Source organism: Diceros bicornis, chromosome 1 (genome assembly GCF_020826845.1).
Source record: "Diceros bicornis minor isolate mBicDic1 chromosome 1, mDicBic1.mat.cur, whole genome shotgun sequence".
Lineage (NCBI taxonomy): Eukaryota > Metazoa > Chordata > Mammalia > Perissodactyla > Rhinocerotidae > Diceros > Diceros bicornis.
Genome location: NC_080740.1, coordinates 75,708,997 through 75,734,434, shown reverse-complemented (window position 1 = coordinate 75,734,434; position 25,438 = coordinate 75,708,997). Strand labels below are relative to the sequence as shown.

Genomic DNA, 25,438 nt, shown 5'->3' with positions numbered 1-25,438 from the left:
TTGCCTCAGGAAGTTTTGAGTTCTGCTAATTCTGTACCAAATAATTTCCAGATAGATAAGAAGAGCGACGGTTCTTCCTGCCCCCACCTGTCAGTTCTGAGGTTTTTAGAGCTGCTTCCAGATACGGGCGTTTGCACAGATGGAACCTTTTCACCTACATCAGCCCATTCTGCCCAAATAAAGCAGGGGTCAGTCAAAGACCCATGTCTACAGGCCTGCGGAAGGAGGCGGGAAAAGCAGGAGCCTGTAGGTTGCTCCGTGGTGGACAAGTGTCAAAGCCGCCCCTTGGTCCCTCTATGACCGAGTTAATTGTTTGCGTTTCTTCCCTTAACACAGACCAGACTGTAAATATAGTCTAGATATAAATATACTATAAATATGGTAGAGCCACTCTCCTTAATCTTTCATCTTATCCATCACCCCTCCCCCAACCGTCTTGTTGTTGTTGTTTAGTTAAAGGGATAATTTGAAAACGTGGAAACCCCACCCACTTCCAAGTGAGTTGGCTTTGACAGTGTGGCATAATAATCTTCATCCTGGCGGTGGCAGCTTCCTTGCTTACTGGTCCCTTTCTCCCCGCCCAGCCCTGTACCAAGCACTTAACCCACACATCTCATGGAATCCTCACAACCAGCTTATGTGGTCGTGCTGTCATCTGCCCATTTTATAGGTTCAGAGAGGCTAAGTAACTTGCCCAAGGTCACACAGCTAAGAGTTGAGGTAAAATTTATACCACAACATAAAATTCACCATTTTAACCATTTTAAAGTGTGCAATTATGTGGCATTTAGTACATTCTCACTGTTGTACAACTGTCACCTCAATCTAGTTCCAGAACATTTGCATCACCCCAGAAGAAACCCTCGTACCCATTAATCAGTCACTTCCCATTCCTTCCCACCCCTGGCCCCTGGCAACCACTAACCTGTTTTGTGTCTGTATGGATTTGCCTATTCTGAATATTTCGTGTAATATAATACGTGGCCTTTTGTGTCTGGCTTCTTTCACTTAATGTTTTCAAGGTTTGTCCGTGTTGCGGCACGTGTCAGTACTTCAGTCCTTGCTGTGGCTGAATAATCTTCCAGTGTCTGGATAGACCATGATTAGTTGATCCATCCATCTGTTGATGGACATTTGGGTTGCTTTCACCTTTAGGCTGTTGTTGGTTAGTGCTGCTATGAACATTCAGGTACCAGTTTTGTTTGAACACCTGTTTTCAGTTCTCTTGGGTATATATCTAGGAGTGGAATTGCTGGTCCTATAGTAATTCTGTGTTGACTTTTTTTTTTTTTTCCTGAGGAAGATTCGCTCTAAGCTAACGTCTGTGCCAATCTTCCTCTAATTTGTATGTGGGTTGCTGCCACAGGATGGCTGATGACGAGTGGTGTAGATCTGCACCCGGGAGCTGAACCTGGGCGGCCAAAGTGGAGCACGCTGAACTTAACCGCTAGGCCATGGGACCAGCGCCTCTGTGTTGAACTTTTGAGGAACCTTGGAGTTTTGCTTTTGCCTGGTGTTGCTGCTCAGAGATGACTGGGTGCTAGGTCCTTAGCCCCAGGGCATGGACCAGCATGCGGGGGTGGGGTGGGGGGAGGGAGAAAAGCAAGAGTAGTGACCAGTGGCCGTTTTGCTAGGGTAGCATGGCCTTAAATGTAAGACCTTATTATTATGATACAAGAAGTATGAGGTACATTTTTATTGTGAAAAATCTGAAAGATCCAGAAGTGCCTAGTGTACAAAATTGGTTTCCCCCAGACCCGTAGTCCCACTCCTACAGTTTGGTGTGTAGCCTTCCAGACCTAGATGTACTTATGTGTTTTCATAATTGGGAAAATAAACCTCTTTTCACTTACAAGGAGTAGGGGGGAGTGAATCATAGATTACACTCATATAAACTGCCCAGTATACAAAATTGCCAGGTTCCCTCTCTTCCTCCCTTTTCCATTCTTTTTTTTCTCTCCATCTAATCCCGATTCCATCATACTTTCCTTTGCAAACTTCTGTCTTCTTTCACTGTGACTTCCGGCCTCCCACCCCCTCCCTGGGAAAACAAGGTCTCTCAGTGCTGAGTTGTTTTCTTCTGGACTGTGAGCCCCATCCTGCCCCTGGCCGACAGCTTCTGGCGTGTGAAAAGCAGTGGAAGCTAAGGGTGACAAGTCCATCTCTTTCTTGGGGTAAAGTTCTGACTACTGGTTTTTGTAGCTGAGGCCGAGCATAGGCTGGCCTTCACCTCAGCCCTCATCCTCCTCCCCAGGAGAGGGAGGCCTCCAGCAGGAGGCTGGTCACATGACCTTTCTGCAAGGAAGGGGCCCCTCTCTAGACACCGGCCCTCCCGCAGGGCAGCGTCCCTTAGTCCAGGTGGAGCCTGTCATGCTGTGCTGTGCTTATCTGTGGAATGGCCCATCTCCTTCCTGTAGATTTCTAAAATTAGAAAAGGTATACTTGGGCCGGCCCCGTGGCTTAGCGGTTAAGTGTGTGGGCTCCGCTGCTGGAGTCCTGGGTTCGGATCCCGGGCGCGCACCGACACACCGCTTCTCCGGCCATGCTGAGGCCACGTCCCACATACAGCAACTAGAAGGATGTGCAGCTATGACATACAACTATCTACTGGGGCTTTGGGGGAAAAAAATAAATTAATTAAAAAAAAAAAATGAAATAGTATACTCACTTGTAAAGTGAGATTCAAAGAATAAAATAAAAATCTATTGCCATCCCACTCTCTAGAGGTAACTTCTGGGGCCTGCCCAGTGGCGCAGCAGTTAAGTGCATACGCTCCGCTTCCGTGGCCCGGGGTTCGCAGGTTCGGATCCCAGGCACGCACTGATGCACCGCTTGTCAAGCCATGCTGTGACAGCGTCTCATATAAAGTAGAGGAAGATGGGCACAGATGTTAGCCCAGGGCCACTCTTCCTCAGCAAAAAGAAGAGGATGGGCATCAGATGTTAGCTCAGGGCTGATCTTCCTCACACACACACACAAAAAAGTAAAAAAAAAAAAGAGGTAACTTCTGGGAACAGGTTTTTTTGTCTTCTTCCAAAAGTGATCTAGTATATTTTCTAGAAATGGTCTGTGCATATACAGACGTACAGTCAATCCTCATGATTCACAAATTCCGTACTTGCAAATTTGCCTACTCGCTAAAATTTGTAACCCCAAAATCAGTACTCACAGAACTTTTGTGGTCGTTCGTGGACATGTGCGGAGCAGCAAAATATGTGAGTTGCCCGGCATGCCTGTTCCCAGCGGAGGTTGAACCAGGCAACACTCTGCCTTCCTGTTTCAGGTCTCACACTTAAAACAAGTGTCCTTTTCTCAGTCTATTTACTGCCACGTTTTCTCATTTTTCTGCTTGTTGTTGATTTTGCTATTTAAAATGGCCCCCAACCATAGCAGAAGTGCTGTCCAGTGTTCTTCCGTGCAGGAAGGCTGTGACGTGCCTTGTGGAGAAAATATGTGTTTCAGGTGAAATGTGTGTGTTCAGGCACGAGTTATGGTCAGCTGTGAGTTCAACGATAATGAATCAACAATATATTCAACAGAAATACACAAAACAAGGTTATATATTGATCGATTGATGAAAATGTGGTCAGAGGCTCATAGGAACCTAACCCTCTGTTTCCTGTGGGAGCAATGGTTCTGTATTCACTAATTCTGTGTTCATGGGACTTGATAGAATGTAACTCCTTAAATAACCAGAATCGACTGTATATTTACACAAGTGGGTTAAAACCAAAGGTGCTTTCTTTTTTTTTATTAAAGATTTTTAGTAATTTATTTTTCCCCCAAAGCCCCAGTAGATAGTTGTATGTCATAGTTGCACATCCTTCTAGTTGCCGTATGTGGGACTCGGCCTCAGCATGGCCAGAGAAGCGGTGTGTTGGTGCGTGCCGGGATCCGAACCCGGGCCACCAGCAGCAGAGCGCACGCACTTAACCGCTAAGCCACGGGGCCGGCCCAAAGGTGCTTTCTTCATAGTACGTCACAGACCATCTTTCCAGTCAGTCTGGGTGGATTTTCCTGGCTCTTTTTATTGACTGCAGAGTTCTCCATATGATGAACACTGCCGTCTATTCAGTGCTTCCTCTGTCAGTAGACGTGTAGATTGCCTTCTGTGTCTTCACTGCTATAAACAATAGGACAACTGTCCTTTTCCCTATATCTTTGCACACTTCAGTATGTCTGTGAGATATATTCCCAGAGGTGAATTGCTTTGGTCAAAGGTGTGTGCATTTAAGATTTTGATAGGTAACCCTAAATTATCTTGTAGAGGTTTTAACCAACAGCTGATGGGATCCCTTTTTCCTTAAATTGAACTTAATTTGTGGGGAGCCTTTGGAACCTCTCTTTTCCGCGTAAACCACAAACCATCAGAAGAGGAGCAATGTCCCTCCTCCATCCTGGCCCCTCACCAGTGCCCACCTGTGGTTTTTCTTCTGTGCTCCCAGCGAGGTGTGCATTGGCATTCCACCTTTCTGCCTTGTCCTGTCCAGGATGCCCAGGTGAGAAATGAGTTTCCAGACTGATTGCTTTTAAGTCTCCTCAAGCTAGAAATCAGTAGCTTCATCTCTTAGGGCAGCTACCAATAAAAGCCGCTGCCTGCGGGCTGCTGCCCTTGCTCAGGAGATTCCAGGAGAGGCCTGTCTCTCCCTGTAGACAACCTTACTCCCCCTCACTCCCCGCTGCGTTCCTCCCCTTCCCTCCTGCTTTGATTACTTAGCAACTGTTGCTTCTGAGAAGCAGCTTCTTTGACAGCAGGGCACTGGGGCAGGATGAGGTCGCCCCCATTGGAGACTTCGGAAACTTGAAAGCAGTCTTAATCCCTCCTGGGAGACAAGGATAAAGGAAGGCGCTGCCTTCCTGCCTGGGGAAGTTAAGCGCACTAGCTCTCCCCAAAGCCGGGAGTGCTGGAGAGGCTTCCGGGGCACTAATTGTAGGCAGCGGATGCAAAGGGCGTGATTTTTCCAGGTGGCCTTTTTCCGGGGTCTGTTTCGGACAAGGCATGAGATTTATTTGTAGGATTAAACCCAAGTCTGCAAGGAAATGTGGCTGTCCCTGCCCAGGAGATAATTTAACAGCTCCTGCGTCTCACGCAAGGGTGGCCAGGAGGAATACTGCATTTCCTCCCTGCCGTAGTTTCACATTTCAGAAATCAGAATGGGTCTTACAGTTGATGTGTGCACTTAACATGACAATCGTTTATTATTTCCTCCACAAACCTGCTGCAACGTCGATGGTGCATCTTCTAATCAGTGGCATTTCGTTGGTGGCCACACAGCGCAGGGCGGACTGGAAAAAGTGGTCTGTCACGTGAGGGCCCCCTCTGAGCTAATCGGGGCTCGGGGCTCCAGTGCTGCAGAGCAGTGAGTGAGGACATGGTGATTTTCCATTTCCTGTTCCCGTCTCTGCAGACTGGCAGGCTTAGAGCTATTTCGGGGGAGGGATTTTGTGTGAAGTGCCTGTCGGACAGCTGGCTGGGCTGGAACTCAGAAATTGTACCGTTTGCCATAGCAAGTCTAGTGCCCAGACTTGTTTGTCCAGGGCCTGGGGTTCTGGTCTCTGGGTTTTTTTGTGGGGAGGGGGAATCTTAAGTTGCGTGAGTTAATTGAACATTCAGTCTTCAGGAGCCCTTGATCCCACACAGGTGAAACATTCCAAACACATTTATTTGACCTCTGCTGTATGCCTAACGCTGTGTTCAGCCCCAGGGAGATAGTGGTGAACAATAGGAACGTCTACAGTCCCTGTGGTTGAAGATGATTCATTCTACACATGTACCTACTATGCGCTGAGCCAGGGAGGCAGTGGAGCACAGAACAGATCAAGTCCTCGTCGTAAAGAAGCAGCCTGAAGCCAGGCTTTACCAACAGGTCTCTGGGCACATGCCAAGAACAAGCCAGTCACCCTTCTAAGAAAGTCCGAATGTCCTTACAGTTAGGAGAACAGCGTGGCTCACACAGTGGGAAATGACCGGGACACTGACGTCAGGCCGTTTGTCTGCTGGGAGCTAGGCATTCGACTTTATTTTCTTTTTGTTTGCTTTAATCTTGATCCCTCTCTGTAGTGAACCCTTGTGTCCTGTGGTACCTTCTCTCCTGTGATGGCCAGGATTGCATTTTATACCCATTCTGCTGTTCATGCTGGAGGCGGAGAGGGCAGAGCTCTGGAGGCCTTATTCTCTAGGCCCCTTGTTCCTGTGGAGAACCAGCCGGAGAGTTTTCCAGAGTATGGCTCTTCCTTGCCTCGCCTAGGAGACTCGGGCTCCACGTAGTGGCGAGTCCACGCCCCTGGTCACAGCAGACTGCCCCTCACTGGGCACCCACTGCCTAGTCAGCATGGGTGGTGGTTGAACCAGCAGGGCAGCTTCGGTTGGTTTTAAAACCACTTTCAGACCCGAGGGAAATATACCAGCCTGTTGCACCCTGGGTGGTGAGATTAGAGATTATTTTGACATGAGGTGTGTTTGCCTGAATTTTCACAATTGTCTTCAAGGAGTATGCATTGCCTCTCCCTGCCTCCTAAGTCGTCATTTTAATTACAAGCATTTTGGTATCTAGACAGGAAGTCTCTCCTTCGTCACTGTCATGTTGGGGTTTCTAGGACTCTTCTAGGAAATGCTGACACCCCCTGACTTGTGGGTACTTATAAAGCAGATTCATGTTGGGATAGGCTTGGACTAGGGCAGACCCACGTTCCAGAACCTTCTCTGGCAGTTACTCTGCCAGTTCTGGCCTCTAGGGTCCCATCAGTGACATCTTGTCTTCTGAGAAGTTTAAACCATTTTTCCTCAGCAGGAGAGTGATATTTGTTCCTTGTAGAAAGTTAATAGAAAAAATATAAATAATAAAAATTACTTGCAAACTCACTACTTTTTTTCCTGTAATCAGAATTTGGGCTGGAGGGCAGATCTTGACCTCAGTGATCATGGAACAGCTAATATATATTGGATGTTTCTATACCAGGCTGTGTTCTGAGTTCTTTGTGTGGATTTACTCATTTAATCCTTAAACAATCCTATGAGGTAGGCAGTGTCATTTTCCCTGGTTGACAGAAGAGGAAACCGAGGCTCAGTAAGTTAAGTAATTTGCCCTGGGCACACGGCTAGGAAGGAGCGTGGCTAGGATGGGGACCCAGGTAGCCATCCCCGAGTCCTTGTTCTCAGCCACTACACAACAGCAGCCTTTGTCCTACAGCCAGATCACCTCCTTGCTTGGCTGCACCAGGAAGACCCGGGCCAGCAGATGGAGAGGTTTCTGTGGCACTCCTGGCTGCTCTGCTTTCTGAGCCTGCAGAGCCGCATGTTAACTGATCTGGACGGAAACTTCAGCCCTCAGGACCAGGTCTCGTGTCTGGAAGCAGCTCCCCTTTTAACCTCGAGAGAAGTGGCCAAGATTGCCTCTCTCTCTCTTTCTCCCTGCTCCCAGCTGAGGTTGGAACAAAGGACCCAGCACCCCTGATGTCCACGCCTTGGGCACTGCAGCCCAGAAGGACTCACTCTCTGCTCTTCCTCAGCCGGCAGCCCCATCAGGCCTGGTCCGGAGCAGCTTCTGGTGAGCTGGGAATGAGCATTCTTCAGAGCAGTGACCATTACAGGAGAGGATTCCATTCCTCTGCACGAAGCACTTGCTCGACCCTGGCCCCGGATGCCAGCCATGTACAAGTGGCCCCCACCCCACAGACCCTGCTTTTAGACTGTCGGTAAAATCATTTGCGTCTCATAAAGTAGAGCACAAAGGAGCCAGGGATTTGCTGGGGCCACCATGTGAAGTCATTGCAGCAGTTGCTCCATCCTGAGACAGGGAAGTCCTCACAGCCAGAAGGGAAGCCGGTGTGTGACCCAGCTGGCTGAATGCCACCTCTGACCTGGAAGGCAGTTTTACAATTTCCTTCTGAAGAAAATAACCAGCCGCAACCCCACCTGTAGTCTCTGTTTCCAAAGTTGGACTCAGGAACTGATTCAGCCTGTCAGAAATGTGTTTTCGTTCATTCCTTCAATATTTATTGGGCCCTACTCTGTGCCAGAGACTGGAGGTGCAGCCATGAACAGAACAGCCTTGCTTTTAAGAGAGAAAGGAGAGAGGCCCTGTAAGACAGCGTGGGGTTGGGGGCTTTATCTGTTTTGTGATCCACTGTCTCCCAGGCTCAGCACATAGCAGGTACGTGTATGTGGAATGAATCTTCAATGACAGGGTCTGTAGACATTCCTTCTGTTCACCACCATCCCCGCGACGCTGTAAGGACCTTTTTTTTGTCTTCTGAGAAAGCAGGGGAACTCAGCCAGGGACGGTCCCAGGTCCACCTTCAGGCCAGGTCTACCCAGCAGGCCCCTGAAGTCCAGGTATGGCTGGATTGTAGGCTTGTTTCTGTAGGATGTGTCCCAACCTCCAGATCCCTAAAGGGGCTGGAGCTCTTGGACGTGGCTGCAGCAGGTCCCCACCCCCTGTGGTCTTCACAGCTTCCTCCCTTCCCCGAAGACCACCGAAGCACTGTCGTATAGCTGCAGGGTTTTCTTGCTCTTTCCCTGGCTTTCTCTCTCCCCAACATCACATCCTGTCTGGAAATTAAACTGGCATTCCTCCTGTGACTGTGATTGTGCTGTTGGTTCTGAATCAAGCAGGGGTTTATAAAGCAGAGCGAGTTCCAGGGTTTGTTGAGCCCTGGGCGCCATTCTCAGCATGCTGAGCCCTCATGTCGTCCTCACCACAGTTCTGTCTGCTTCTATTATTCCCATCGCACAGGCCCGAGAGGTGGAGACTTGCCCCAGACGACGCAGCCAGGGAGTGGCCAAGCCTCTGGGAACCCAGGACGATCAGAGTGCACGCGCTGTCCCTCTGTGCTGCGTCGAGAAGTAAAACAGCTTTTCAGAGGGCACTGTCCTCAAAGCAGTTCCTGGCTTCTCCGTCAAATTGCTCAAAATCTGTCTCAGAAAGACACTTGTCTACTGGACATATGAGCAGTGCCCCCTTTGGGGATGAGTAGGAAGTGCCCTTCTGGCCTCCAATAACTACAAAAAGCCAGAGTTTTTTAAATAAAAAAGCTGGTTTGGGCAGAGAGGGAGGGGGATCCATTATTATAGAAAATATCCCGTTAGAGATTCACTCTTCAACTTCAGTTCTGTCATTGGAAGAACAAACGAAGTCCTGTTGATTATGCAGATCTTTTTAATGGAAAAGGCTCTGGAATTAAGTTACTAAGTAGCATAAGCAGAGGGGAGGATGAAGACAAGGGTGTTTGCGGAGAATGGGGCCATTCCATAGGGAGGGGCCGCAACTGGCCTGACACCCACATCCATGGGAATTCCTGCACCCAGATAGATGTACCCATTATGGAGACTTTCCCAGATAGCAGGGATCCTCGAGGCTGTATCTGAGATTTCCGGCTTGTGGTATAGAAAGCTCTGGACTTTGGAGCCGTTTATTCATTCATTTAAAAAACACAACTCTTAATATATTAAGTATTGACTTTATGCCAGATGCCGTGCCTGGCGGCAGGGATCTATAATGTTCTACAAGACAGATGTGGTCCCTACCCTCATGGAGCAGCCAGCCAGACTTTTCATTTTGCTTTGTCCCGTACCAGCTGGGTGGTTGGGGCAAATCACTTAACCCTTCTGAGCTTCTGACTCCATGTGGAAAACACTCCCAGCCTCCTGGGGTTGTTACCGGAATGAACTGAGAGCACGTGTGAAGGGCATAACAAGCACAGCCCGTGGAGGCTTCCCCTCCCTGAGGGCTGCCTGCGTGTCGTGCTGCCTGCTGTGCTCTGCTGTGCGCAGAGCCTGGCATGCAGCGGGGGAACCACATGTGGAACTCCCTGCCCTCCAGAGCTCACATCCTGGTGTGCAGATTCTCTGCCTCTTGCTAACCAGCTCGGTGGCCCATCTGGGAAAGGCCTTGGACCCCACACTCCCCTTTGCCTCCCTCTCTGTGGACCTTGGAACCACCAGCTGGAGGGTGGGAGTTCAAGGTCACAGTCCAGGGGAAGGAGGCTGGAGTCACTCTAGTGTCCACTCTGGGCGTCCAGCACAGCCTGGCCAGTGGGATCAGGTAGGGGTGGGGGAGCCTTTTCTTGGGCTTGTTTCCATTCCTTTTTCCAGAGCCTGTAAGAAAATGTCTTGTAGCATCAGCTACCAACTCTAGTTCATCTCTGCCCAACTAACAGGACTTTAGAAGATCCCAGGTCTGGGGTGCAAAGAATACACACCATGTTCAATAAATAACACAGCAGCGGCTGCTACCATTTCTGGAGCCCTTCCTGCGTGTACAGTCACGTGACCTGCGCTCCTCAGGCCCTCACCACCACCCTTTGACGTGTAGGTTTCCAGGTGATTGCCTGAAATCATGCAAGTTGTAACAGGGAGGCAGAATGGGAAGCCGGCACCTGAGCCTGAACTTGAGGCCCTTGGAAGGGGCATTCTCACCTGTTTCCAACCCGGCTCCCAGAATCCGGGCTCCCCCACGTCACGGGATCCTGGGCCATCATTAACTATTCTCAGGACAAGCTATAAATAAAGCTGGCAAGTTCTGGTGGCCACTTCTCTCCCCTCTGAGGAAGGAAGAATCTGAGAAAGAATTAGCATCAGAAAGGTCTCCATTCAGCCTGGCCCTGCCTGGGAACTAATGGGCCCAGGGCTTCCTCCCCTAGGAAAAGCCCTTTTCACTAGAGCTTTCTCTCTTTTCTTGGGTCCCCAGCACTTCTACTGCCCAGCACTTCCCACAGTCACCCAGGATGATGTCAGACCCCACCTGGAGGGCCGGGCAAGGCCAGAAAGCCATTGGGGCAGCGCTTCATCCCTCTGATTCCATTTAACATCAGCACCTCCCTCCATTCCGTTTAACATCAGCACCATACAGCGTAGGGCAGGGGGCTGGCGGCTCAGGGGTGTGGGGTAGCCACAGGGTCTCAATTCTGATTAGATTTTGTTTCTCATTCTCAGATGAAAAGAGGGAGAAAAAAGACTAAAATAGGAGAGTGGCCCTTCATGGGGAAGAGTAGCTGTGCCTACTTTTAAAGAAATTGCATTTCTTGAGGAAGGAAGAGTAGCAGCTCTTGCTTTAAAACCTGGTTCTCTTTAGAAGGAAACTTGGGCCTCATCTCTGAGCCTCTAGCTCCTGAATGGGCAGCAGGTAGCCCTGCATGAGTCTGTCAACAAGCATGGAGGACTGTTGAGGGGGTTAACTGGGAGCAGTAGGTAAAGCAGCCCGTCCAGTGGAGTGTGAGCAGCGCTGGGCCTGGGCATCAGAAATGGGGCAACACTGACTTTTCACAGAGTCCTGTTCTGTGCTGTTTACCTTTCTGTTTAAGAGTTTTTCTAAAGGCAGGGTAAATGGTGATGACTGTTGGAGGCGGGTAATGCATTCATGGGGGTTCATTATAATATTTTCTCTATTTTTTTTAATTGGTATATTTAAAAATTTCCAAAATAAAGCAGGTTGGTTTATTTTTTAAGCAGTTGAAAGTATTGCTTCTCTTGGCTCTAATTCAGAAAAGTCAGGAATCTTGTTCGGTCTGCTTAAGGCTTGATTGCTAGGACAGTAGGTGGAAGGAGAAGAGCCTGTCTGTAGAGTAGTCGGTTCATGGAGACAGAAAGGAGAATGGTGGTTACCAGGGGCTGGGGGCGGGGGAACAGGGACTTGTTTAATGGGTATAGAGTTTCAGTTTTGCCAGATGAAAGAGTTCTGGAGATTGGTTGCACAACAGTGTGAATGTACTTGATGCCATTGAACTGTACAGTTAAAAATGGTTAAAATGATAAATTTTATGTGCATTTTACCACAATTTTAAAAATGCCGTTTAAAAAAAAGAAAAGCCAGTTTGTGAGTGTCTCTCTTGAGGCTCGCTGGATCGACAGTGTTGCCACTGTGGCCTAGTCCTGTGGTCAAGAGTTTAGACCACGTGGCTGTACTCATGGTCATCAGTCCACTAACTGTGCGACCTGCTGGGGATCGCCCAGGCGCTCTTTGCACCAGCCCTTGGGAGCGGCCGGAGGAATCAGTCAGCCAGGTGTGCAGAGGGTCCTAAAAGGCATTGTTGTGAACATCCAAAAAGAAAAATGTGGATGGAATGATAGAATTGTTGAAAATTCTTTTTAACCCCTATGTAATAATTTATTCAGGAGAGGATCATCCATGGGTGCCAAACCATTGAGTTAAAGGTTGGGAAACAGGATATTCACAGAGTCTCAAGGTGTCACCTCACAGATTACTTATTAATTTCACAGGAAAATGGTACCTTTTTGTGTGTGTGTGTGAGGAAGATCAGCCCTGAGCTAACATCCATGCCAATCCTCTTCTTTTTGCTGAGGAAGACCGGCTCTGAGCTAACATCTATTGCCAATCCTCCTCCTTTTTTTTTTTTTTACCCCCAAAACCCCAGTAGACAGTTATATGTCATAGTTGCACATCCTTCTAGTTGCTGTTTGTGGGACGTGGCCTCAGCATGGCTGGAGAAGCGGTGCGTCGGTGCACGCCCGGGATCCGAACCCGGGCCGCCAGTAGCGGAGTACACGCACTTAACCGCTAAGCCACGGGGCCGGCCCGGAAAATGGTGCCTTTAAAATTGAGAGACCTAATGTCACCACCTTAACCCAGCGATCAAACGTAGCATCACTATTGCTGGGACAAACTGATGTTAAATAACTCCCGAGGTGATCTGGTAAGAAGCACAGTTCTCTTGCCCACACTGTCTGATCATGAGGAAGCAATGAGGCAGTCCAGAAGGTGGGGCATTTACAAGACAACTGGCCTGGAGTCATCCAGAGAGTTGGTGTCATGAAAACAAAAAAGGGCACTAAAGAGAGCTAACAGACACCATGTGTGAGCCTTGTTGCATCTGGATCCAAAAGAACAAAGGTTATAAAAGGCATTTTTTGGGCCCTTGGGGGAAAGTCAAATGTGGACTGAATATTAGAAACTGTTATTGCATTAATGCTGATGTTCTTAGGATTGCTAATAGCATTATGATAATGTAGGAAAATGACCTCAGGGATGGATGATGAAGTGTCCAGGGGTGGCATGTCACATGTGTAACTTAATTAGAAATGGTCTAACAAAACCAGTTTTTATACACACACACATAGACACGCGTGCACGCACGGCAAATGTGGCTCCGTGTCAGCAGTTGGTGCATCTGGGCGAAGGGTCATCTGTGTTCATTGTTCTATTCTTTTGTCTTTTCTGTGGATTTGAAAATTTTCCAAATAAAAAGTGTATCGAAGGAGTCGATACACTGTGGCTCTTGTCTGACTTGGAAGATGTGGACTTCTGTCCCCCACCCCTCCCGGGGGACTGCCTGAAGATTTCCAGGCATCTGTTATCTGTGCCATTGTCGATAAGGAGCGAGCAGCTGAGTGGCGGTGTTTGGTGGCTTGTTGGTGGCAGTGCTGGGGACAAAGGGCCGGCCCCATTCACAATCATGGGAGGAGGGGAGGAAACGTCTGTCAGGCACGGGCAACACCAGGAAACTTGTAAAATGTTTTCTGGCTGCGAAATGTATTCTGCTGGGGAATAGTTGCTAAGCCGGGCTCGCAGGCCAGCAATTAAAAGCAGGGTCTTTGAGGTGACTCGTGGATGTGGAGCTAAGTTCTCACATGAGCTTTTCCTCTGAGCCTCCGGGGACCGGAACAGAACCTACCTGGGAGGATCCAGTGCATGTCCAGCACAAAGCACAGTGCCCGGCCCAGCATGAGGCTCTGTGCGTTTCCGTTTGTTGGGCACTTCTTAAGCACTTTCCATTCTGCTTGGCTATTTCATCCCCACATGGAGCATATTCCTGGATAGGAAACAAATGGCCTGTGGAATTTAGTACTGTTAGGTCCAGAGCCAACTCGCTGAGGATTCAGACCCAGCTCTCCCGGACTCTGGTCTGCAGTGTGGTGGGTTCCCAAAAAGCACAGCTTGGGGAGCAGAGGGAGCCGGTGAATTCAGATTCCTCAGTCATCCGTGGCACCTTCCATTGGAGGGTCATCCTCTTGGGCCTGGTGGCTGAGGAAAAGGCAGAGCTCTGAAAGGTTTGAAAAGCACCAAGGGCAGGGAGGAAACCAGTCTGACTGAGCACGCCTGCTGGTTGGGATGGATTGCTGGCTGCCGGCAATGCCCTGGAAGGGTCTTACCGCCACCCGCAGTGCAGTGCACGTTTCTGCTGGGCTGTGACCCTTACCAGGCTACCTTCTGCTCCAGGGAAGAAGAGCGCTCCTGTCTACTGAGTGCCTGCGAAGAGTGTTGGCCCAGTTCAGCGCAAGGTTCAAGGAAACCTTGACAATTTTGCAAAAAAAATATTTTTTCTTTTTAAGTTGCACAAAATACATAATCATTGGAGAAAAATGAGAGAATACAGGTAATCAGAGATCATCAGAGAACAGTTCAAATGGCCCCAAATCCCACTATCCGGAGAGAACCGTTTATTCTTTGAACGAATATTCATTGAGCACCTAGTATGTGCTGGGACCTGGGGGCACAGCAGCGAATGGGTTGGACATGGTTCCTGTCCTCTAGGGGCTGAGACCCATTAATGACCTATTAAAAGTCAGGTGCTGGCCATTAATATTAATGCTTGATATTAAACAAGCAGTCTGAGTGGGAGAAGTGCCTTGATGACATCCATTGGCCTCTGAGCTGAGCTCTGGAGGACACATGACACGGTGGGTGAGGGGTCGAGCACTCCCAGGTGGAGGAGGGGTCAGACTTCCATGGGGCAGGATCCTCTGCTTGGGGAGGGAGAGCCTGGGGATGAGGCTGCGGAGGCCGGCATGGCCTGGTCAGCCAGGCCCCCAGGATTTCCAGCCGTACAAGAGGCTCTCCCCCTTGGGCAGCGTAGATCTTGCCTTTACTGCCTGAGTTGCCCTAGCGTGCAAGTTAAGGGAAGGTGTATGCTATGGGGGCGGTGCCGTGCCAGGCTGAGCTGTGATGGATAGGGCTCAGGAAGGAGACGGAGTCTGTGGGTGCCGTGAGCTGCTTAGGAACCGGTCGGCAGTCGTCTCTGCTCCCGTGTGTACGTTTCCACTCGCTCTGCTCCTGCCCATCAAGACCAGAACTTCACTTCAACGCCATTTGCCCACTTAGTGGGCTGTTGCCTGGCTCGCTGAAGATGCAGACACTGGCCTCCAAGAGTCGGTGTTTCCTTTCTCGGTGATGTATTCTGAGGCCTTCCTGAGGAAGGTGTTGTGTCTGCAGGAGGGCAGCCTGTAGCGGTTACTTCCTTCTCTCTCCTAAGAAGCGTGAGACTGATGAGAACTGGGTCAGAGGCGCTCCCAGTCATTCACAGGTGTGTGGATGCTTTGCTCGCTGCTCCCTTGATCAGCACACACGTATGCCTGGAGCTCTGCCCGGCAGCCCCACGGCCTCTGCTGACACTTGCTCAGCAGCTGCTCTGTACCCTGCGAGGCTGGGCCTGGAGGCCACAGGTGACCAGACTGAGGCCAGGCCTCATGGCTCAGCATCTGATGTGGGGTCAGGTAGTACGTGGGCACTGTGGTCAGGGAGGGCTTCCAAGGGTGGTGACTCTGAAGATGAAGGACAAGGCTGAGTGAAGAGGGGGTGGGAAAGGGCGTTCCAGACAGAGGGGCTGCATAGACGAGGCTTGTGGGCAAGGAGGGCACGGTGCCTTCAGAGAACCGCAGTGACGGAGGCCACAGCCAGGTGTGCGTGGTTTCCCCAGAGTCAGGCGTGTTGAAGCTGGGAGGTCCCAGCAGCCACCTGCAGAGCCTCCCACAGTGGAGGCTGCTGCTGGAGCCGCCACAACCGTGACTGCCAGGCATTGCTCGGTTCCCTGGACTCGTCCGTGGGATAACCCAAGGCTCGTGTTTTATTTTTGTTTGTTTGTATTTAGCTCCGTGTAGCTTTATTTCATGCAGTTTATTTCCAGGACCTTCCAGTATTTATTCATTGTTCCTTCAGTACTTTCCGAGCTCTGTGACATTTGCAGGGTTTCACATCTTTTCGCTACTGTCCCTATTCCAGTTACCTATTCCTGCAAAACACTCCAAAACTTAGTGATTTAAAACAGCACTGATGTGGGTTGCATGGTGCTTCCTCTACTGGTTTCCCTTGGGCTTGTGCACACAGTTGGTGGAGGATCAGCTGGGCTGGAAGGTCCAGGATGGCCTCCCTCACACTTCTCAGAGTTGATGCTGGCTGTTGTCTGGACACCTTGGTTCTCCTTGTGGTCTCTTCACCTCCGATAGACTAGACTTGCTTCCTTCCCTGGAGGTCTCAGTATGCCATTCCAAGGTGCGAAGGCGGAAGTTGCAAAGCCTCACCCTGGAAGTTGCATAATGTCACTTCTCTTTTTTTTTTCCTCCAGTTTTATTGAGATATAATTGGCATATAACATTGTATTAGTTTAAAGTGTACAACATAATGATTTGATATATGTACATGTTGTGAAATGATCACCACAATAATTTTGGTCAACATCCTTCACCTCACATAGTACAATTTTTTTTCTTGTGACAAGAACTTGGAAGATCTACTCTTTGCAACTTTCAAATATGCAATGCAGTATTATGAACTGCAGTCACCATGCTGTACATTATGTCCCCAGGACTAGTTTATCTTACAACTAAAAGTTTGTACCTTCTGATCCCTTCACCCGTTTCCCCCACCTTGCACTCCCGCTCTTCCTGGGTGCAGGCAAGTGCTGTCTTCCAGTAACCTCTGCTTCTCCCACAGGTAAGTTCGAGGATAGGGAAGACCACGTCCCCAAGCTGGAGCAGATAAACAGTACGAGGATCCTGAGCAGCCAGAACTTCACCCTCACCAAGAAGGAGCTGCTGAGCATGGAGATGCTGCTCCTGGAGGCCTTCAGCTGGAACCTCTGCCTGCCCACGCCTGCCCATTTCCTGGACTACTACCTCTTGGCCTCTGTCAGCCAGAAGGACCACCACTGCCACAGCTGGCCCACCACCTGCCCCCGCAAGACCAAAGAGTGTCTCAAGGAGTACGCCCACTACTTCCTAGAGGTCACCCTGCAAGGTGGGGCCCAATGTCAGGATCTTTCACCCCTTCCCCACCCACACGGGCCGGGATCGGGTGGCACAGAGAGGCATGTCCTCAAGGAGTCCTTACTGCCTGGGGCCCATCCACCCAAGTCACCAAATCACACCAAAAAGAGAAAGAGCAGTTTATATCCAGGCAGCTGGTACCCTACAGACTCACTGATCACCTGGTGATTTTTCTTATGGTAACCTGGAACACTGCAAATGAGCTCAGTAGCACAGGTCCTGAGGTATGGGTCATTTCTGAAGAGCTGTCGTCATACAGATGAGGTGGGGGAGGGGATTATGTTTACATCTGCTTTAGCAATAAAGTTACCCTGTTTGGGGATTTTTATTTGAATCTCATCTTCCCAATGTCTTAAAATCTAGGTATTAGATAAAATACTGGCTCAGAAATACTGTTGATACGACCACCTGATCCACTACAGATCAAAAATGGTCATGAGTAACAATATCAGTAATTGTGATATCAAGCATTAATTGAGCGCTTAGTGTGTACCAGTCACCTTATTTTAGTGCTTTGCATACATTATCTCATTTAAACCTCACAACGACTCCACATGATAATGATAATCTGCTGCTCTCCTTCTACAAATCAGGTTCCTCAATTGATGCTCAAAAGGTGAGGTAACTTAGCCAAGGTCATTGCTAGGATTTGAACCTGGGGAGTCTGAGTCTGTAACTGCCTGTAACCATAATACCACTCTGCCTGATTCATACTGTAACAGGCACACATTGAAGTCATCGAAAATCCTAAACAACTAAAGACAGCTTGATAACACACTGACGACCAAGTGTCGTTCATGAAAACTGTGGGAGTTTCAGGTTTGCTTTTGCATATAAATAGTACCAGCTTTGCCATGTTGCCAGATATCTTAGTAGGATGTTAAGATTTCTCAGATAATTTCACAATGTGTACATGTACCAAAACATCACATTGTACACCTTAAATATATACAATTTTTTATAAGCTCTCAATAATTGCTAGCTACTATTATAACTTGTCTTTTTTTTTTTTCTTTGCTGAGGAAGATTGGCCCTGGGCTAACATCTTTGCCCATCTTCCTCTACTTTATATGTGGGATGCCTGCCACAGCATGGCTTGATAAGTGGTGCGTAGGTCCGGTCCTGGGATCCAGACCTGTGAACCCCGGGCCACCTAAGCGGAGTGCACAAACTTAAACACTATGCCACCAGGCTGGCCTGTTTTTTTTTTTTTTCCCCTGGGAAAGATTCGCCCTGAGCTAACATCTTGCCAATCTTCCTCTCTTTCTTTTTTTCCTCCCCGATACCCCAGTACATAGTTGTATATTCTTGTTGTAAGTCTCTCTAGTTCTGTGTGAGCTGCCACCACAGCATGGCTACTGACAGACAGGTGGTGTGGTTCCGCACCTGAACTGAACCTGGGCCACCGAAGCAGAGTGTGGCGAATTTTAACCACCAGGCCATCAGGGCTGGCTCTGATATATACAATTTTTTTTTGTTAATCGTCCTTTAGTAGAGCTGAGGGGAACAAAAGATTCCTCGGTAAACGGTTAAGTCAAGTGCCAGTTTCGGTTATGAAGATCAAACTCTTGTAGCCATTCATTCATTCAGCAGATTTTTATTGAGTGCTCTTTTGGGCCAGGCTTTGTTTATTAATAAGTAGCCTTTAGTCACACCCCACAACAGAAGCCTTGGAAATGGTGTATCATTCACCCCTAACAACCAGAGAAAGGACAAATGTTTGGCGGTTCTGTCTGCAGCCCCCCTGGAAGCTATGGACAATATTTTAAAAATCACTTGCTTTAGGCTAACATCAGAAATCTAGACTGCGAGCCAAGGCGTTGAAGATGCAAAAATGGAACTTCACACTGTTCTGATTTTTCATCGTGTGTGTGTGGCAGCAATGACAGCCTTGAACCTAATCATTTGTCTACCAGTTCTTGGGGGGCTCAAGCCAGGGGGGCACTGGGGCCTCCAGGGTGAGGCTTTATGATGCTGACTCCCTCTGCAATTCCCTTTCAGATCATATTTTCTACAAGTTCCAGCCTTCGGTGGTCGCTGCAGCCTGTGTGGGGGCCGCTAGGATCTGCCTTCAGCTTTCTCCCTACTGGACCAGAGACCTGCAGAGGATCTCAAATTACTCCCTGGAACATCTCAGCACCTGCATCGAAATCCTGCTGGTGTAAGTTCCCCTCCTGATCCTTCCATGTTTCTGAAATATCCAGGTTCCACTTGCTCTTGGGCCCACGTCCGGCGGTTGCCCGAGGTCTGAGCTTCTGGTGGTTCCCCCAGCTGGTGTCTCACGTAAAGTGGGCCATGGTGTCTCCTAATAGAATTGGGATTTGGAGAGTTGGTCCGTCCTATTTTGGGTAGCTTTGGGCTTACAATTTTAGGGTCAAGGAGTGAGGGAGAAGAGGGGCTGTGTGCACATCCTTCTAAATGTCTGGGTTCTTTGATCTGAGTTCCAGTATAATCTCCTAGACGATCACATTGAAGGACTGTCGTTATAAGCTTCTTTTCTCAGACATGGCCACAAAGCTGACCTCTTAGCCAGCTAAGGCCAGATTGGCTTACCCTAAGAGGCCACAGCCTCCTTGCAGGGGTCCCTGGGAATCTTGGGGAAGAGACGTTCAGTGTATCAGAGAGGATGTATCAGTGGATCAGAGAGGATGCTTCAAGGCATCATACCATGAACCGATGTCAAGGCAAAAGTAGTGACCACAGGGAGGAGGACAGAGGACAGAAAACTCCTACCTGGCTATACCCAACAGGTGGCAGCATCTCCTGGATGCTGGCCCCACTGGCTGCAGGGGGGAGTGGGGCAGGGTGGTCACAGCAAAAGCCCTTGGGGCCCTGAAGGGCCACCTCTCAGCCTCCAATGTGGGGAGTTTTGCCGGCTACCCTTGTCTCATTCCTCTAAAATGTTTAAAATGTGTACCTTTTAGAAGGTACCAGAGCCAGAGAGCGTGATCTGGTCTGAGTGAGGATGGGTGCCCTGGGTACTTAGCCACCAGCCCTGCCTCTTCACCATGGTTGTTGCTCTGGGACAGCCGCCTTCTCAGATCTGCTGCAAGCCTCCCTTTGCTCTTTTGTTACATAAGCCTCTCATCGATTTGTTTTCCCTAAAAGCTTTATGAGGAACTTTTTTTTTTGAGATGATAAAAAACCTGTTCCATCCCCCTTTTCAGATGGAGAAACTTAGGCCCCAGGGGGCAACTTGCTTGGGATCTGCTGGCTCAGGAGTGATCCGGCTGGGGATGGGGCCACCAGAAGTGCCTTGAGGGACCAGGAGCTCTGCCCTGTCTCTGTCGGGCACTGTGTCAGGTGTGGGGATGCAGTGATGTGCAAAAGCAGACGGGGTCCTCCCTCTCAGAGCTTGCACTTGGCACGAGGGGCCAGGTAGTACCCTGGAAGTTACCATCTGGGGTGTTGACTGCTGAGGTGGGGCAGTACAGGGGCTCCAGGGACAGCTGGGCTGATCTTGAGGAGTCAGAAGAGGTTTTGTTTGTAGGAAGCAGATTCAGGCTGAGATCTGAGGCCTGAGTTAAGTCAAAGAACAGCTGAGGCGCAGTGGTAGGCGGTGAGCACAGGCTGGGCAAGGCCAGGCATTAAGAACACACAGATGTCCTTGGATCTCACTAAGCAAGGCAGGTGGAGGCCCCCTCAGGTGTCTGGTGTTGTGGCCTTTGACCTCCAAGTCTCACCCAGGTCCTTACCTTTCAGAGCTTATGACAATGTCCTCAAGGATGCCGTCGCAGTCAAGAGCCAGGCCTTGGCAATGGTGCCTGGCACACCCCCAGCCTCCACTCAAGTGCTGTTCCAGCCGCCCGCCTACGCCGCCCTCAGCCAGCCGACAACGCCGGCCCTGGTGCAGTTCCAGACCCCCGTGCAGGACCTGTGCCTGGCCTACCGGGACTCCCTGCAGGGCCACCGTTCAGGGAGCCTGCTCTCGGGGGGCACTGGCTCATCCTTGCATGCCCCATACCCCACCCTCCAGCCTCTGGACGTGTGTCCCGTGCCCCTCCCCACATCCCTCAGCATGCAGATGGCCATTGCAGCCGAGCCCAGGCACTGCCTCGCTGCCACCTACAGAAACAGCTTCTTCAGCGGGAGCCACGCGTTCCCCACAGGCTGCTTCGATAGATAGGGCCCCTTTGGGCCACGCAGGGAGGCCTTGGAGACCCAGGCAGAGGAAGAGGACACTGGCGAGGGAAGCTCAGCGGAGCAAGGCAACTGGGAGGCTGTCCCCGCAGAGCCTCGTTGCCCTTGAATGGAGAGGGTCCACGCTCTTTCTAGTTAAAACTGACCCAGAGCAAAACAGTCAATGACATACCTCACCCAAGAGCGTTCCTCTGGAAGATGTCTTCTGCATGTGGCTGGGGTGCAAGGAGATGGCTCTGTGGCTGTTCCCTGGAGCGGGGGCCCAGGGAATCCAGAAAGCCCTGCTACAAGGCCAGGAGACTGGGAACTGGATGCAGACCACCAGTCCGTGAGCATGTCTGCTTTTTAGTATCAAAGACTCCTTTATTCTTTGCCGATGGCAGCTACATCACTGAAAAAGAAGGGGCAGCCTGACGTGTTCTCAGGACCCCAGTAGATGCCGTATTGGGTGCTTTTCTTTCCCTGGCCCCGCACAGGGGGCCCAGTGTGTGTTGATGCCTGACTGTCTGCCTTCTGAGGCATGGTGGGCGGGCGGTTGTCTTGCCTTTGTCGTCGAACCTAAAACCTTATTCGGCCTTTTAGATATTTCACGTGCTGCTGCTTCCCGAAGTGACCTAGCTTTCTGTTCAGTAAGATGTCTTGTTTACATACTGCATCAGGGATTTTGTGATACTTGAAAATTCCTTAGGAGAAAAATAATGTTGATTGCCACACTGTCCCACGTGGGGGTTTGTAGGTTGTAACCCGGCTTGTGGCTGACCAGTGGGTGACAACAGAGCTCCCTTTTCAAAAGCGTATGGTTAGGGAGAACCACTTTCTAGGCTCTCGATTCCAGAAGATTCCACATCTTGGATGCTGTGTTCACTTGTAGAACTTCGATAATCACCTGGAGGAAAAAGGTTGTTGAATGTAGACAGAGGTTTAAAACCAACACCCCCCACACACGCATGTTTATGTGTGTGAGGTTAAGCCCAGCCTCAGCTTTGGGTTTGGCTAAAAGCAAAGGATAATAATGTGAAATGTGTGCTTAATGCTGACTGGATTTGGGCGTGGGGGGTGTACAAGGGTATGTGACACCACCACTGACAGGCCAGTGACCGATTGGATCGGAAGCCACTATTTGGGTATCTGCAGCAGAGGGCTCTCAGGAAGGTTCTTGTAACCGTGTGCAATATGTTTTTATTTTGACTGGCAGCTGGTGCTCAGCATGCTTTTTTGGTTGGTTCAGGGTCTGGGGACACATTGTACACTCGTCAGAACTGGGAGGTGCACAGAACCACGGAAGCATTTTTTGGTTTGTTTTTTAAGAACCCACGTTGGTTTGCTTGACTCGTTGGCCAGTCCAGGAGACTGCAGCAGGGGGACTGCCCCAAGGCGGCTGCAGGCTGCTGAGTCGGATCCGAAGGGGGTTTTCAGGGCAGGTGACGCCTCGTCGTGGAAGGGGAATGAGAAGAGAGACTGGACGTGGATAGGGCGCCGCCACGTTGTCACACTAGCGTAGGAAACTGCACGTTTGTTTGTTGTTTTTCTCTTTTGCCTTTGCCAACCTCCTTTTATTTATGTGCAACTGGTTTGGATTCCAAGTTATTGTGTCTGTCTCTTCGGGGGCTGGGCGCTTGTGAGGGGCCCCCAATAGAGCCTCACAGCCAGCCCGGCCCCCAGAAAAAGACATCCTGCAATAAACACATCACCTGCTCCTGGTCTCGCAGTTCTTTTCCTGGCGTCTCTCTCGACCAGCCCCCCGCCCTCTTCCATCAGCCCCGGTGGGTGGGAGTCGCCTCTCCTGCTGAGAGGTTGTAGGGGTGGGTGACAGTGAGACCGGCTTCTGTGGAGCTGCGTCCTGTTGTCTGCGTTGGAGCTGGGCCTCCCTGGGGACACAGGCAGCAGGAGTGAGTACAGCTTGACATCCCAGCTCAACCACTGTTATCAGTCAGGCTTCCAGAGAAACAGAACCCATTATGTATGTAGCGAGAGAGATTTATTTTAAGGAATTGGCTCAACATTGCAAAAGCCTGGATTAGGGTCAGGGTCAAGGATCCGTTTCCTCATGCCCAGCTCTCCAAAGCCATCAGTTCTCTTATCTGAATGTTCTTCTCCCTTAATCTTTTGTATCAGGGATTCTCAGCAGGGCTCTTTTTTTTTTCTCTTTTGGTGAGGAAGATTGGCCCTGAGCTAACATCTGTGCCCATCTTCCTCTATTTTGTATGTGGGATGCTGCCACAGCGTGGCTTGATGTCCGCACCCAGGATTCGACCCTGTGAACCGTGGGCCGCCAAGGTGGAGTATGCAAACTTAACCACTATGCCACTGGGCTGGCCGCTCAGCAGGGCTCATTTTTGTCCCCCAGGGGACATTTGACAGTGTCTGGAGACGTTTTTGGTTGTCACCGTTGGGAGAGGGGTATGGCTGGTATTGAGTGGGGAGAGGCCAGGAATGCTGCTCAATATCCTGCAAAACACAGGACAGCCCCCACAACAAAGAATGATCTGGCCCAAAATGACAACAGTGCCAAGGTTGAAAAACCTCAACTCACATGTCACCTCCCAGAGAGGTCTCTGTGATATCCCTAGTCACTCTCATCGCCGCTTTTATTTTCTTCATAGCTTTAACCACCTGCCATGATCTTGTTAACTTGTTTACTGGATTTGAGGGCTGTGCCCTCAGCTTCCTCCCTGAACAGAAAATACAGCATATTATCATCACCTGGTGGCGGCGGCGCTCATGATAGCAGCTGGCATGTACTGAGTATTTACTGTGTATAATGTACATGCCAAAAGGAATTTGTTCATATTGTTTCTTACAATCATCCTAGTAACCCTACAAGGGTTACACAACATTATTAGTTGTGTTTTACAGATCAGAGAATGGGGGCACGGAGAGGTTATTTGCCTGAGGACAGCTGTGGTGAAGGAAGCAGCCACACAGTTCAAACCCAGGCAGTCTGAATCTGCCAGGCGCCCCGTGGTGCCTCAGTCAAGGGTTTTAAGTGAGTGAAAGGGTCTGTGGCTGTACCAGCTGGCCGTCCCGCTCACCTGGTGGGGAAGACATGACAGAATAATGGATGTGGGTTCATAAAAGAAAAGAGTTGCCTGGCGTTCATGCTCCTGATTTACGGAGTGGCAGGAGTTCTCAGGGCATGCTCACTAGTAGATAAATACAGAAATATAGCTTCTCACACATCTGCCACGGGCTAATGTGATTTACGGTCCATCTGTCTGCCCCCCATACGCTCTGATCTAGGAGGGGTTCCCCAAGCCCTGTTTGTGAAAGTGAAGATCTGGGACCAGGCTTGGGGCTTCCCTGGAGCATCTCCTGGAGGGACCCCGCCTCTGGGCTGGCTCTGGCAATCCCTGGCACCAAGTACCTGGAAAAGAATCAGACCTGCCCTCGTTGACCTCATTCTCTGTTCCTGGGGGAAGACCTTTGTGACTTGAATTTCAGCAGAAAGGCCACAGCGTTTGGCAGGAGTCTCAAGTCTAAATGCCCACCAGGACTGAACAGGTAACATAGTGAGTGAGTCTAGCTGGGTGGCTGAGACAGTGTGATGTGGTGGGGACTGTGTTAAAGCCGGTGTTCCCCTAGAGGGCATGGCTTCTACTCAGCTCCACCCAATTAATACCTTTCAGGGATGCAAGCTCTGTTACCGAACCTTCAGATTTCCAGAGAAACTCCAAATCTGCACCTTCTAAGAAATCTACTAATTTTTCATTTAAAAATTATATTTTAAAAAATTTTTAACACAATCGAAGACCAATAAAACACATTGTAAGAGTGGTTCTTGGTCTGGAAGCTCAAGACTTCTAGCATATAGACAAGAATCTTGGGGGGCCCGCCCCGGGGCTTAGCGGTTAAGTGCGCGCACTCCGCTGCTGGCGGCCTGGGTTCGGATCCCGGGCGCGCACCGACGCACTGCTTCTCCAGCCATGCTGAGGCCGCGTCCCACGTACAGCAACTAGAAGGATGTGCAGCTATGACATACAACTATCTGCTTGGGCTTTCGGGGGAAAAAATAAATAAATAAAAATTATTAAAAAAAAAAAAAAAGAATCTTGGGCCTGAGAGGTGAAAGGTCTGAGTTTTTCTGCTCTTAGCTAGATGACCTTGAGAAAAGCTACCTCTTCACTCTGAACCTCTGTCTCCTCATTTGTAAGGCAGGAAGGAATATATGGTATCATTATTCAGCAGTGAGTTCTATGAGGAATATGTAAATAAGTGGGCCTCTCCCTTCTTTGGGCTCTCAGGTAAGCCTCTTAGCTTCACCTCCTTCCAACCCAGCTCTAGCCTTAAAAGAAGTACTCAAGT

At 49.8% G+C, this 25,438-nt stretch overlaps 1 protein-coding gene across 2 annotated transcripts in view; it reads left to right on the top strand.

Annotated features, from left to right (window-relative positions):
- CCNJL (cyclin J like) overlaps nt 1-22,832 on the top strand; it is a 49,915-nt gene extending 27,083 nt beyond the window's left edge. For both annotated transcript variants that reach the window (XM_058545196.1, XM_058545187.1), the window contains exons 4-6: nt 16,665-16,967; nt 18,998-19,157; nt 20,699-22,832. In XM_058545196.1, the coding sequence (XP_058401179.1) occupies nt 16,665-16,967; nt 18,998-19,157; nt 20,699-21,122 (887 nt within the window). In that variant the 3' untranslated portion in view covers nt 21,123-22,832. The remainder of the gene's footprint in view (nt 1-16,664; nt 16,968-18,997; nt 19,158-20,698) is intronic.
- Nucleotides 22,833-25,438: the final 2,606 nt, after the last annotated feature.